At 43.1% G+C, this 15,097-nt stretch overlaps 1 protein-coding gene across 7 annotated transcripts in view; it reads left to right on the top strand.

The window, feature by feature from the left end:
* LOC115766967 (band 7 protein AGAP004871) overlaps window positions 1-15,097 on the top strand; it is a 56,120-nt gene that overhangs the window by 22,083 nt on the left and 18,940 nt on the right. For 2 of the 7 annotated variants that reach the window (XM_030711057.1, XM_030711058.1), the window contains exons 1-2: window positions 13,266-14,015; window positions 14,163-14,310. The exons of 3 other annotated variants lie outside the window; for them this stretch is intronic. In XM_030711057.1, the coding sequence (XP_030566917.1) occupies window positions 13,719-14,015; window positions 14,163-14,310 (445 nt within the window). In that variant the 5' untranslated portion in view covers window positions 13,266-13,718. Of the gene's footprint in view, window positions 1-1,645; window positions 1,662-5,548; window positions 5,849-13,265; window positions 14,016-14,162; window positions 14,311-15,097 lie in introns of those variants that run through there. 2 more of the 7 variants (XM_030711060.1, XM_030711059.1) reach the window with 2 other exon arrangements.

The raw sequence follows: 15,097 nt of genomic DNA on the forward strand, positions 1-15,097 counted from the left end.
ATTTAAGAAGAGAAATATTCTTAATCTAGGTATGCTGCCCGAGAGTCTTTACCAAAATTTGGTGCATCTAAGTCAAATAATTCTCGAGTTTTGCCAGAAAAACATAATTATTCAATCGATATTTATCGATACTGTGGAAAGGAAGAAGTTATCGAAGAAAATAGGTGAAAGCTGCCTATGGTAAAAGAGAGCATATATATCCATTCTCTAGCCCTTGTAGTTTCCGGGATCGACCCGCCCATATGTACTAGATTCTACTGCTAGAACAAAATTATACTCTTTTACTTTGGAGATGTTTGCCTCTGCCTGTTACATACATTAACGAAAAGGGTTGAACCCTTTTTAGCCATGTTTGATTTGTGCAGGGTATCTTAACACACACACACACAAGCACACAGCATATAATATTCTATATACCCGCTTGCACTTGACTGCAAAAGTTTTCATCGGCTTTTTCACTTAGTCGAAGAGTTTTTCCCAACAAATATCTGGCCCGGCGCTGAAGTCGCTTATGAATTCAAGATAAACGGCTGCTTTTTTGTTTGTGTGTCCTGCTTAGAGATTCGAATATTTTATTATATTTGATTTGGCTGAATACCCTACGTTTAAAGAAAAATTGTAAAAGGGGTGTATTACGGCATAAGTAAATGCTCGAAACCATGACAAAATCTCTTGAAGATCCCCCTGCTAAATTTAAACTGTGTCTAAAAAGTTAAAAGACCCTGTCTTAATTTATTTCCCGAGTACGTGGTATGGCAGAGCAGTGGTTGGGCCTTGGTAAACGCTTTAAATGTGAAGCATGCTTCAGGCTCACAACTTGTTCACAACTTTTGACAGCGGATGCTGCTTCAAAGTTGCCTTTATTTCAGGTATTTAAGTGTTGGAAAACGAGGCTCAAAATTTGTGTTTGGGTAAATGCCTGCGGCGGGCACTCAGTGCGACAAGAACACGACCTAAAAATGCTGCAAATGTGTTGAAGGTAGATCGTTTTTTTTTCAGTATTGGAAAACGAGGCTCTTGCTTAGCAAGTATCGACCGCAGCCAGTGTTCGTAAATGCCTGCGGCTGGCACTCTAAATGCCACTTTAAATACGGAAAATTCATAAAGTGGCCTATTTCTTTGCTCAGCTGCTGCCATTCGAGAATTCTCTTAAATAACTGTGTGAAAATTCTTTTGCAAAGATTTCTTTTGAAAAATGCGCAAAGTTAAACGTTGAATGCCAACTAAAAGGCCCTTATTAATTAATGTCCCATTTCAGAGTCTAGAGCCTTGCTGCTGCCATTTTAGCTGCCATTAGAGCACAATAATAGGCTCTGCCAGTGTTAGTCAGCGTCTTCTGGCTGGCAGCCGGCCAAGCGATGACAATATGGCCACTGTCTGTGTCCGTCTCTCTGACTCTCTCTCTCTCTGTCTCTGTGCCGAGCACAAAGGCGAGGCATGACGCATTTGGGTGCAAGTGGCATGTGGCCTCATGCGGAAGTTGTTAATTTGACGCACAAAGGCGTCGTGTTGCTGCCCAAAATGGGGCACAGCCGTCGCCCGATGCGCACTCTGGTGCAACAGGGCGTATACGTATTGTCGTAATTACTCCTAGTCTGACGGCCATTAAAAGCTGCATAGTGTAAACTGTATCGCCTGCAGCTAGTCTGCAGTCGATGGACGTGCAACTTGTTGCCATGGCATCCGCACAGAGGTCAGCACACAAATGGACTCGTGAATAAGTGTCGGCGGGCGTGGGGAGTGGGTTGATGTCCAATAAGAATGGCCCGTACTTGCCAATAAGACTGCGCAATATATTATAGAGAATGGAGGGTAATACAATTGTGGCAGGAACTTTGTCGCAGGCAGTTTATATATCGGAATCGCAGCACTATATCATATAGCTACATGCTCCTCCTACATCATACTGATATATCATATAGCTCTGTAGGAGAATTCGTCGTGTCGTATCTTCAACAAGCTTCACAATTCTGCTCACACATTTGCCTAATCATAAGTCATTTTTCTAGCAGGGTATTCAATCTTCGTCTTGTCGCAGCTGTTCTTTCTTTCTTGTTGGTTAATGCATTGAGCATATCGAGCGTAAGCGAAACTTCAGGTGGTTTCGGTCGCTTGGGTAGCTTGGGGTTTAGTTTGGGGGCGCAAGTAAATGTTGCCATAGCACAAACAACTAATTAAAGTAATTTATTCTAATTGCACGCGGGCACTTTTTGCTCGTTAACCTTAATGTAATGGAGCTGTGGACAATTTGTTGGCATTTCTATTATTATTTTTCATTTGACTGAAAGATAAAACAGCTTGGCATATATTGAACTTAAATTATTTAGATAATGTCTGACAGTAATAAATGTTTGTTTTAAACGCAATTCGCACTGGCTTTGAATTTCAAAGAATTTTTAAATTAAATTCCATTAAATTGTGAATTTAACTTTTTTTGGTTTAAAGTAAAGACCACAAACTGTAGCTCTAGCATTTTCAATTATTCTCAACTAATAATGCCAAGTTTTGAGTATCTGATTCTTCAAATCTTTGAGCTATGCTAAGGAAACCATATGCTTATGGCATACGCGAATATATATTTCAAACAGACTCAGCTTGTCGTTCTGCTCAAGAACCTCAAGAACTTTTTGTGGTCTGCCTATGACAAACACTTGCATTAAAAACTTAAACCCTTTTTATCCATAAAGGCTTTCTTAACCTTGTTCATAAGCGGATTTTGTTTGCTTAAGCGGTAGTTAAACAATTCGTGGCGGCAATTGAATGCTCAGCGCAACTTGAATAAATCGCCTTTGTACTTGTTTAAACATTAAGTTTTTCAAGTTCACTCGAGGGCTGCCTACTTAAATATTTACAATTCAATTTTTGGAGAGCAGCAGAACACGATAACGAGCCGACAGTTGGCTTTCAGAGCGCATTCAGTTGGATTGCAATGGGGGCCGCATTTCACAAAATATTCAGGTTTATGCAAGCATGTAAATGCCAGAGACGAGAGCCTCAAGAGGCCTTGCATGACTTTCACTGGCCCGCCTGGCCACGGGAGCAACCGGTTGAAAGACGACATCTTTTCAGCTGTCCCAAGAACATGCCACAAAATGGCCTACTTGCCGCTTGCCGCATGCTGTGCCACATGCAACTTGGCCTGACTTGGCTTGGCTAAGCTTTGCTTTGAACGTGTTGACTTGCGACTTGAGATGAACGTGAGTGGGATTTTTATGGCACGAACCGAACACGAACACGAAAGAAGACACAGAATGATCGAAGGGATACGTTTTCAAATATTTTCTTCTCTAAAAGAAAATGTCTAGCTTCCTTCAACTCTCATATATACTTTTGTTGCGACTGTTTTATGTCGGAAAACATGGCAATTCTTGGAAACTATAGACTGGAGAGATCGTGCTCTGCGTGTTAGTTAGATAGAAGACAGATTTCGACTGATTTGAGTTAGAAGTGTTGGAAAACTCGTGTTAAAGATTCTTGGGTGAAAATGGGCACTATTGACTAGAAAGATCGTGCTCTTCTCGCTGATTAGGCAGGAAATTGAGTATTTTGTAAACAATAGATACACGTTCCCATCTCTACTGGCGACCAAGTCCAAGTCAAACATTATGAGAGGGGATTCACAATGCCACTGAGCTCGTCACAATAACAGTTTCGTTTTCGGGTTGCGGTTGTCGCTCAACTGTCGTATCGTATGCGCTCATATCGTATCTGGTTCGAGGCTGACGGATGGCGCAACAAAAGATGCCTTTTTGGCATTTGCATTTAACGACTTGCCAGGCAGTGCACATCCTGCATCCTTGAGCTGAAAACGTAAACGGTCAAAATCTTGTTCACATTCGTGCCATTAGCATGTCCATCGTTCGTAGCTGTTCACACACAAATTGGTCGTCCATCAAAGGGCCCCACTGTCCCGCCCATTAGTCCATTGTACGTGTCCGTCGAGCGCAAACAGTGCGCCACATTACGCAAAACGTGCAGGACACAAGAAGGGGTAGGGCAGGGGCGGGCACCTAGTCCGGCAGGCAATAAATAAATTAAATAAAACCCGCTGGCCAAGCGTTCAGTTCAGTTGGTCCTGAACTGTAAACACGGCGTGTGGTCAGCGCACCTCGAGCAGAACTCAAGTGTATAAAAATAACAAAAATAAAAATAAATCAAAAAAATTAAAAAGAAAACTTAAAAACAAAACATATAATAAAAGTGTGTGGCGCACAGCAACAGCAAACAACTTCGGTTGGTGCCTGAAGCGAGTCGCCCAATTTTATTAAATTAGTTTTCCGTGTTTTCCAGTTTTCCACACGCCACGCGTTTGCCCACAGCTGCATCAGAAGGGGTCATGAGCACCAACAGCCGCAGCAGTCAGGCGATTTTGGGTACGAGCCACAGTTCATAGCAATTGTTGTTGTTCGTCCTACTCTTCTTCTGCTTTTTGTTGTTATTAAGCCCTGTACCCTTTGAAAGTGGTGTTTTAAATGGTCTGTAGTATAGTTCTGTGCAAGTGTTTGTAACAGGCAGCAGGAGAGAAGCCTGAACTTATAGAGCATAAGACGAGTCGTTGTTATAATGTCTGTCCTTCTCTCTGGCCAGCTGTCTATCCGATTCTCTGCGCAAACGTGACGATCTCAGAGATTTAAAGAGCTTAAGACTTAATATTTGAAAAGTAGCTCATATCAGTGCACAAAAGGCTTGATTTCCAGTCAAGTTAACGCTTACTTGACGTGTTGCCATGAAATCGATAAAAATCGATATAACAATCGACTTTTATATGCCATATCTGAACTTATACGATCTAGGGTTACCAATTTTGAAATCTAGAACATCTAACACTAAGTGTTGTTCCGGAAAATTTCACTTCTCCCAGACATAAAATTATTTATTAAAGTAGGCCTTGCGCCTTAGTATGCCTACACTTTTGTACGTCATATTTAAGCCCTGAATATTTCATTAGCCTTGGACTTTAAACCCAGAAGTTATTTAAAAATTAATTTAATAATATGCGAAGAGAGATGGGAGAAGAAGAAGCAGCACAGGTGCAACATAGACCTCGCAGCTTCGACTCTTTGTGAAGTTCTTGTGCTTGTTAAGTTCTTGTCGCCGCAGGGTACAGGGTATCTGCTAGTCGGCCTTGCCCGACTGAAGCACCCACTTTCTTGTTATTGCTGTTGTTGTGGTTGTACGGGTTGGTTGCATTTATGTTTATGCAATTGCCTTTGTTGCCATGCTAATTTGAATAAATGCAAGCGCTCGCACTCGTACCCACACTCAGACTCAGACACGGACTCGGGCCCAACTTTGTTGGGCGCAAAACTTTTTAATAGAGTTCTTGGCTTGTGGTGTGGGGCGTGTCGGGCGTTGCTTAAAGCGCAACTTAAATAAACGAAAAGTTAGCCAACTTCCACATCCGTTGGCAGCTGCCGTCGTGGAGACAGCAACTTGTGGCAATTACCACCAGTCTGATATATGTAGATCTAGCAGGTGGCTGTTGCCCAAATTGTCTGCTGATTTAGCTAGGGATTTGTAGGAATTGCACATTAAATTCAAAATTGAGACAAGTCGAAGCGCAACGGCCTCAAGATATCGGACCGCACGGACAGCCTGTGGCAGTCGACCGCTGCCAGCATGCCAGCAGCGGTTGGTCCGCAGCGTCATGTAGCACGACCCATGCACAACCAGCACCAGCTTCCGCACCAGCGCACCAACGGACTGCAGCGTGCCACCGTGGCAAGCAACAACAATAAAATGTTGAGCAGCAACCACAGCAGCCAGCGCGAGATAAGTGCCTCGCCTAGACGAGTGGCACTCGATACGACCGTCTCCGGTTCCACAAGCGGCTTTGGCTTTAGTCGAGGTAAGCTCGCATGCATATCACAAATTAGCGTCGAGTTAAGCGGAAGAAGAGAGCAAGCTTTTGTTAGCGATTAACTTGTCAGACGATTGGGTATGAGCAGTACTCAAATGCTTGAGAGTGGACTGACAGAAAGAGAATGCGTAATACTCACAAGCGAAGGAGAAGTAAAATAGTGCGATTGAGAGTAGTTGTGAGTAATATTTTTAGAAGGGAGGGAGTAGTAGTGAGTATTACACATATGCAAGCGGCCAACGACAAGTAGTACTCATATTAAAGTGAGTAGTTATGAGTAGTATTCTAATGCGAGTGAGTAGTTGTGAGTATTATTACAAAAGGTGAAAGAGTAGTAGTGAGTATTACTTAAATGAGAGCGGGCAGCGGTAAGTAGTTCTCATATTCAAATATTAGGCAGTGAGTTGTAATAACATTTGAGTGAACAGCAGTCAATATTTATTATATCCGTGTAACGAGCCACGTAGTAGCCATATGAGTAGCATTAAGTAGTACTGCAACCCACAGTATTGACTGCATATCCGAGTAAGTTCTAGTTATATGCGAGTGACCAATAGAAATGTGAGTGTTGACAACACTCAATATTCGAGTGAATAATATAAGAGTTAGTAGTAACAAATTAGACTACAGTGTAAATGAGTTTTAGCGAGTAGTACTTTCATAAGTCAGTATGTAGTCGTGAGAAGAATACTCTGACGGAAGAACACGCTATATAGGAATGAGTAATAATTTGGACATTTAATATTTGTCCGAGTAATAGAGAATATTAGTGAGTATTATCATATCTGACTGAGTAGCATTGGGTAGTATATAAGTAGTGAAAATGGCCAATGAATTAGTGGTTAGTATTCATTTGCGAGTAAGTTGTAGTAAGTATTACTCTCATGTAATAAATCAGTAGTGAGTGATACGTATGTTCGAGTGAACGGTAGTATTCATATGCAAGAGAGTAGTAATGTATCCTACTCAAACGAGAGGGGGAGCAGCAATAAATTGTAATCATATAGGCGTAAGTTGTACTGAGTAGTAGGAAAACAAGAACGACTAGTAATGAATACTAATGAATACTGCGAGTGAATAGTAGCGAATAATTTGCATACAGTGTAGGTAAGAAGTACTCATATACAGGACTATACTTGCGAATATTATATTATATCAATTAAGTACGCATAGTACGTATATTGGGAAACATTCTTCATGAAGAATTTGCTTACATGGCTGCTCAAGGTTTCATTCATTTAATAAATCAATTATACGCATTTGTGCATCATTAAATCATGGAGGTTTTTTTTTTTTAAATTAATTAATGTGGTCGTCATTTCCATTTACCATTTACCCGTATATTCCTTTTGCTGCGACATTTTTCCTTGGGCCGCGCAAAGGGAATGCACTCAAGTGAAATATGTTTTAAAATTGCCGAGGCGTGTTTGCCAGCGTCAAGTGGATGTGTGCGGGGAAGGGCGGGGATAAATGTCGGAGGCGGGACGTATGTGTGCAAGCGCACATTTCCGCTGCATGCAGCGCCACATCCGTCGCTGATAATTAAGTTTTCCCAGCCAAGGCAGGGCGCGCGGCTGCTGGTTAGACTAGTCTAGGGCAGCGAGGCGCATTAAGTCAGCCACACCACAAGCACCACCGCCCCACAGCCAAGGGGAGCACCAACCGACCGCCGTGCTTGCTGGCCTGGGCATTAATTGATTTTCCAGTTGGCCACGTTATCGGCGTTGCAGCTGTCGCTTGTCTCTCTCTCTCTCTCTCTCTCTCTCTATTGATGTTTGCCCTTTTGACGAAATCAATTGTCAAATCATTTGCTGACGATCCTGTTTAACATGCCCCCAACTCGCTTAAAGCCGCGACGTTAAAGCCCAACTCAATTAATTGCCAATTAGGTCAGCAGCTGGTTGAGCTGCCTTCAACGTCGATCCCAGGCGTCCCAGCTCAGTTAAGCAATAATTAAAGCCCTGGGGCTAATCAGTAAAATCGTTTACGACCGTCCCGGCGTAGAAACCACATTGGTTTCAGGCTGCAGGCATTAAAGCTCAAAATTAATTAAGAACGTTGCGCGGGTCAAGAATGTGGACATGTAAATTGCCTTTCATTCTATTAAAAGTAGTCTTATATCCTTAAAACACACCAATATCATTGCTCTTTTCTTGTCCATTACAAACATATAAGAAAATTAAAAGTAATTACTCAATTTGAACTGGCGACCTCTCGCTTGCTAGTTCGACGCTCGGACAACTCAGCTACACAGGCAGTTATTAAAGCCCATCAAATATCTCTCCTTATCTCTCTGTTTATATGGATATTTTTAATATTCCACTTTGTAAATTACTTAACCTGGGAGCGTCCGCTAGTTTTTAATATAGCCATATACAAATGGTCGCAAACACATATACACTCAAACACACGCACACACACATACGCATCAATATTTCATGCCTCGTCGCAACATCAAAGGACACTCACAGAGCCGCACGACATAATCGACAGAAAGAGAGAAAAAAAAAACGCAGAAATGATTGCCAAATAAATAAAAAAAAAAAAACGGAACGGACAGTTAGCTTTGGTCAGCCGAACATTGAATACCCTTTAATTATTTTTAAGCTATGTCTGTTTAAAAGCAGGAATAATGGCAAATAATCTTCACACATATGTAGAACTACTTTTTAGAGACTGATTGACAGACTTATTGATTGACTAATTGATCCACAAGGCACAGCTCAAACCGTAAGAGCGATATGAACCAAAGACGGGCCTTTGGTATGAAAATATACAAAAGCAAATGGATTGGGGGAACACATTGAAAAATCTCGTTGTAGATTGATTGGATATGTGGTTACAAGGCAGCATGGATTTATATTCAATTTTCACAGGCGGGAAATGATTGAACAAGAGGGAGAAAGATTCATGGTGACATATGATATCAGATATATGTCCATCTGTGTCAATATATGGCCGAGAATGTTTTGCATCATAGCTGGCATACCCAACGCAAGGGTGTAAAAAAAGGAAGTGAACAAGAAATTGTGCGACAGTTGCTGCCGATGTTGGCGCATGACATTCATTTGATATAGTTCTATGTGTTTGTGTGTATCTGTGTGTGCGTGTGTGTGTGGCATATACAATCGTTTCTGTATGTGAGTTTATGAGAGCGCGAGTTGGAAGGAAGTTGGCATTGATAAAGTCATTTCATGTTCATGCTCAGTAGCAGGTCGATGAGAAGTGTGCGGCAGGAACAGATGCAGGACAAGGAGCAGCAGCAAGAGCTGAGGCTGGACCAGGACCAGGAGCAGAACCTGGACCTGGGAGCAGGCTGCGCCAGAAGCAGACACGCTAAATTATTGTCGAGCATTTTGCAGCAACATTTCCCATTTTTCATATTTCATTTCGCTTTTGCTTTTCATTTTTTTATTGCCAAGAAACGTGTCGTCAATGTGCAGTTATGAATTATTGATTGGCCCGAGCCTCACATTCGGGCGACTTAACAGCTTGTCAGCAAAGGAGGCGTGGCAGTCGCTATCTTACAATCAAAGGAAAAGGCACACAATTAGCTCTGGCATATGACACGAGTCCGGCTGGCAAATGAATATGCCGAGCTTATCTGTATGCGGCACAAAACCCCAACGCAGCTGTAACTTTCAACTTTCAACTTCAACTGCGACTTCTGACCACGCCCAGTTCAAACGCCCACTCATTCGCAAGTGGCCAATCATCTTCATAAACTGAATGTGTATATTTCATGTTGGTCGAGCTGAATAAATTACACTGCGCTTTCATATTTCATGAGAAACAGAGCAAGAGAAAAGAGAAAGAAAGTAATTGGGAAAGGCAGAGTGTGGCTGTGGGGAAGAGAAGGCAAGGGGTGGTGAGGTAGGGAGGGAGGTAGAGAAAGCAGCCAAAGATAAAGAACTAATAGAATTGCGCTCTTGCAATCAGTTTCAGTTATGTGAAGCTAGCTATCAATAACTGATAAATATACCCTACAAATAGAGTAAATGCGCAAAAAAGGGTATATTACAATTGTGGGAATGCATGTAACAGGCAGAAGAGAGCAACTGCCTGAGCCTTGTGGCTAGTGCAATAATTAAAGCAAATATAAAATATAAAAATAATAATAATAATAATAATAATAATAATAATAATAATAATAATAAAAATAAAAATAATAATAATAATAAAAATAATAATAATAATAATTATAATAATAATAATAATAATAATAATAATAATAATAATAATAATAATAATAAATATAATAACAATATTATTTTTATATAATTGTATTTTAATAAAAATATTAAAATATATTGAAGTAGAAATGTATCTAGGCTCAATTTTATCTATGGGAGTGATTAAGTTTTTGAAGAAGATTTCTCGTATACCAAGCGCAGCTCAGATTTAAGACTATTTTCCAAAAATCGATAATTATCGATGACCTTACATTCGAGGAATCCAAGAGTTATAGACTTGGTTTTTGGTATACACCCACAATTTAATACCCTCTTTAGGCATTCTAAATTTCTCGGTAATCACATGACAGACACACGATTTATTCGGGATAACATTCACACAATATGACGCTGAGACAGGAAGAAGAAGCGCTGCTTGGCAGCTGCCTATCAGCAGGATATCTGCTAGTCACATATACATTTTTTGATGGAATTCCCATGAAATTTTTTGGTATGCTTGGTGCGCTATTCAACTATTCATGACGGCAACAGTTGTAAAAGTTAGTTCAGAAGGGGTTTTTGGTGGCACGTGGCGTATGAGCAATGGTTGTTATCTGTGGAGTGTGTGTGTGCCACAAAGTGTGTAACAAGCCCACAAGTTGAAAGTTGTTGCTGTTGCAAATTGTTGTTGTTGTTGTTGTTTCCGTTGCTGTTGTGGCAATGTTCAAGCGAACATTTGCTTGACTTCCAGCTTCATAATAGACCGAGAGCGCAGGCAAACAAAACGCCAAAGTGTCAGAATGTAACAGAATGTGTGATTGTGTGTGAGCGTGTGTGTGTGATTGTGTGTGTGTGTGTGTTGGTGAAACTTTCACAGCGAGCCTCGAGACAGGGACAGGGACGGGGACACTGACCTCATCTGACAATAATTCGACGCATTTGTGTCATATGGCCCGCATGCCCCGCAGCCGTCACCCCGCCCCCTACCAAGTGTCCAACACGCCCACCAGCAAAAAGGCGCAAACGTCAACAATTACGAGGCGCAATGCCGCCCACCCAAGCACCACCCACCCGCTCGTTAGGCCCAGGCAATTGCCGTGCCAGGACATTGTCTGCGTCTGTGTGTGTGTTTGTGTGCGTTTGTGTCCGTTTTGGTATCTCTGTGAGCCTTTTTTGGCCGTCTTCCGTTCGCAGTTAAGTGCGACATATTTGCCTGGCTAATTTCGCTCAGTGAGCAGCAGGCCACAGGACATGCGGTTCAAAGTCCTGACCGGCATCAGCATTCGGACCTGATATACTTGTAAGCTGACAAGGTTTTTTGTAATTTCTAGTTTTTCATGGACTTGCAATACCTATATATTGATAGGGTACAGAGTATATAAACTCCTAGATTGGGCTGGATGCTTAAAGCTAAAAGGAACTTGGCAGGATTGTGTGTTGGAGTAGAACGAATCCGAATACTATATATCAGATAGCTGACATGGGAACATTCAGTCTAACATTCAGTTTTTGTATGTACAACATATTTGTTTCTCGATCTTGACAAAACTTGGGACTTAAGGGCCACACCAAGTCCTAGCAACATCGCATAAATTCGCATTAATAAATGAGATACGAAATTTCTCAAAAGAATAGACAGGCAATTCGCCAGAGTATCAAATCTGGGACAGAAACATTCTGCAGAATTTCTTTTACCGCCTAAATTTATTTTCTAGCTTGAATTTCTTTTATTTGCTGTTATTCTATTTTGTGGCATTTGTTAGCTCTGCTGGCTGTGTTATCCCTTGCCCATTGTCATTTGCCGCCGCTCTCCGTTTCCGGCCATGTTGCAGCTGCCTCGCCCCCCTCCCCCGCCCACCATTTTGTGGCAGCCTTCGACTGGCGCAACCTTCATTTGAGCCAGAAATCAGTTTATGGCTTTGTGGTTTTCGATTTTGATTTGGTTGTGGGGCACGTTCGGGAGCCCGTCAGTTAACTGAAATGTTGTCGATACGCAAAGTGTTTGTCCATAAAAAAAAATGGGCTAGGAATTTGCGGGCTCTTGTTCATGCGGCTTAAAGACTTAAAGGCCTATGCATGGGCATGGGAATTGTTGCAGCTTGTAAATCAGCTAATGCGAAGTGTTTGTTGCTGTTGGCCGACAAACCCAAATCAAATCGCACATTAATCAAATGCCAAAGATTAATTAACTGTGCGTGCCAGCTGTGCTTCGAGCTGGATTGAAGTGTGCGGCCTCAAGTGTGCGCTTTGTGTATGCATAAATGTCACTCATACGCAACGTGGTGCCTACCTAGTTGGGCTGTCTGTATATTTCGGGTATCGATACTTGGCCCGATTGCAGGCAGCGAGAGAGTGCGCGCGGCATTTAATGAAGCGTAAATGGTAATTGACGTCTCAAAGGCTCAAAGCTGAGGCCCGGCTGTGACCCAAATGTGCGACAGTTCGACAAGCGTGCGAGCAGGTTCATTAGAATGACTGTAGAATACCCTCCTTCCCCGCTCTCACACCTGCCAGCAATTGATAGACGCATAATGGGACAGGTACTCATATCATTCCATGCCGGTAAACAAATACAAAAATGGTTGAAAATTGAAATTTGATTTGAAAATTGATTGACTGACAGACCACATTCCACGACAATAAAAATCAGCCACAGCAGCAGCAGCAGCTGCAGCAGCAGCAACAGCGTGTGGCAAGTGTCAGCTATTCATATTTGTCACCTGTGCACAGCATCGGAACGAACAGTCGACAGTCATTTCTTTATATTTTTAGCACACTGTGCTAAAAACTCGTCGTCAACTCTCATTCGCTCAGCTGCGCTCTCTCTCGCTCTCCCTCGCTCTCTCTTGACTGGGCATTGCCCCTGCTTGAAAGCTTCAGCAAGCTTTATTCCTGAAGTTCGGGCCAGGGAAAAAGCCAACGTGTCGCACAATGCGCAAGGTCAGTGCAAGCTGGAAAAGGCAGGGCAGCTGGAAGGGGCAACCAAAGATGCGACTGCTGCTGCAGCAGCTGCAGCAGCAAAAAGCTCTTTTTGATCATTTGCCATTTGTCGCCGCCGCCTCCAACTCTGCTGCTGCGCTGCGCTGCTGCTGCTGCTCTGCTCCGCACTGCTCTGCTCCGATGATAACAAAGTTTTTGTGCTCTCACGCAAAGCTCTGCTGCTACGGCTGCTGCCTATAAAAGGATGCGCGCTGGCAGCGCACTTTCAGTTGGATTCTGAGCGAGGCAGCGACAACAGCAAAAAGGAAAAAAAGGAGCAAAGGAACTACAAACCAAGCCTGGATGGAAAGGAGTGTGTGTGTGTGTATGTGTGTGCTAAGGAAACTAGCTCAGAGTAGTGTGTGAAACACATGTACATACACAGCGAGTGACAATGCATTAGTGTGTGTGTGTGTGTGTGTGTGTGATAGCCGCGACTGCTGCTGTAAAGAAAAGTGTGTGGAAAAGTGCGTGCGATGCATTTGCTCAGGCTGCTGCTCTCAACGACAACCCGCTGCTGGCCATGCAACTGCAACTAGGACTAAGACAAAGACTAAGACTAAGCAGGCAACTAGCCAAATAGTTAAACGTGCCACAATAGGCTACATTAGAAGCGGGTCTTGCACCTGCTCGAAGATAGCGCACTGATTGACGCAGAGACGCCAGCCACAGCCGCCGCACTGGCGTCGTTTTGTGAGCGCGGCTTGATGCCCGACTCGATGATGGATATGGAGCATCGGGATCATCAGCTGCATCGGCATCATCAGCCGCCGCAGCGTGTGATGGCGGCAACAAGCACAAGCACCTTTGCAACGCCAGCGCCAGCGCCAACCGCTGCGGCAGAAGGAACAGCAACAATCAGCGAACAGCGGGAACGGGACCATCAACTGCCCATAACGGGAACGCCAAGCATGCAACACCATCAGCTGCCGCAGCAGCAGCCCATTTTGCCGCCGCCGCAGTCGACGCGACCGCAATTAAACACACGCGAGCATCACCAACAAGTGCAGCAGCAGCGCAACCAGCTGCAGCAGCAGCAGCAGCAGCAACAACTGGAGCAGCAGCAGCAGCAAACACCGCAGCAGCAGCAGCAAGAACAGCAACAGCAGCAGCAGCAACAACATCAGCAACAACTCAATCAGCAGCAGCAGCAGCAACAACAACAGCAGCAACAACTTAACCAGCAGCAGCAACAACAACTGCAGCAGCAACAGCAGCTGGCATTGCCGCACAGTCATCATGCTCTGATGCAGCAGTCGCATCAGCAGCAGGCCATACATCGAGCTGAGCAGCGACGAGGTGAGTCTGCAGGAAATGCCGGGAAATTGCCTGTACATACATACATACATACATGCATACATGTATACATGCATACATGCATACATGCATACATGCATACATGCATATATATATAGCTAGTGCCAAATTGTGTATATAAATTATTGAAATGATGCTGAGTGGCTGTTTGCTGGCTTTATTTTTTGGTTTTGGTAAATGCATTTTTCTTGAACTTGTTGCGCGGCTGCCCCCAAAAAGTATGCTACACACATTTTTGAGCTATGGTAATTTTCTTGGCAATTTTCATTAGCTGGCGCTTCACTCAAATCATTTTTGCTGGCAGCGCGCCGCATCGCATCGCTCAACAGGCTCATCAATTATTGATGCAATTTGGCTGCCAACTGATCAAAAATAATAAAAAGAAAATCCAATAAGAATAACTGGCTGTGTGTGTGGGTGTGTATCTTATGTGCGCGTGTGTGTGTGCTGAACAAAATTTTTGATATTTGCTTTAACTTTTTTGAAGCCCATGTCTGGCAACAATTTTTGTTTAATATCTCTTATTTGGCAATCTAATAAACTAGACCTAAAATATGATAATGTGTGTGTCTGTGTGTGCTTTTGTGTGTTTGTGTGGTGTGTGTGTGTGTCGAATGCCTCATCTCATATGCACGCTAATCGCTTCATTAGGCGGACAAAAGGGCTGCCAGCTTAAGCCTGGGCCCGAACATTTTTTGGCTGCCTCAAAAGCATGCACGCATTTTGCATGCAAAATTCAATCAGAGTGCCTGAAATATACACACACACA

The sequence above is a fragment of the Drosophila novamexicana genome, unplaced genomic scaffold (assembly GCF_003285875.2).
Source record: "Drosophila novamexicana strain 15010-1031.04,08,12 unplaced genomic scaffold, DnovRS2.1 tig00001292-arrow-arrow-pilon, whole genome shotgun sequence".
Classification (NCBI taxonomy): domain Eukaryota; kingdom Metazoa; phylum Arthropoda; class Insecta; order Diptera; family Drosophilidae; genus Drosophila; species Drosophila novamexicana.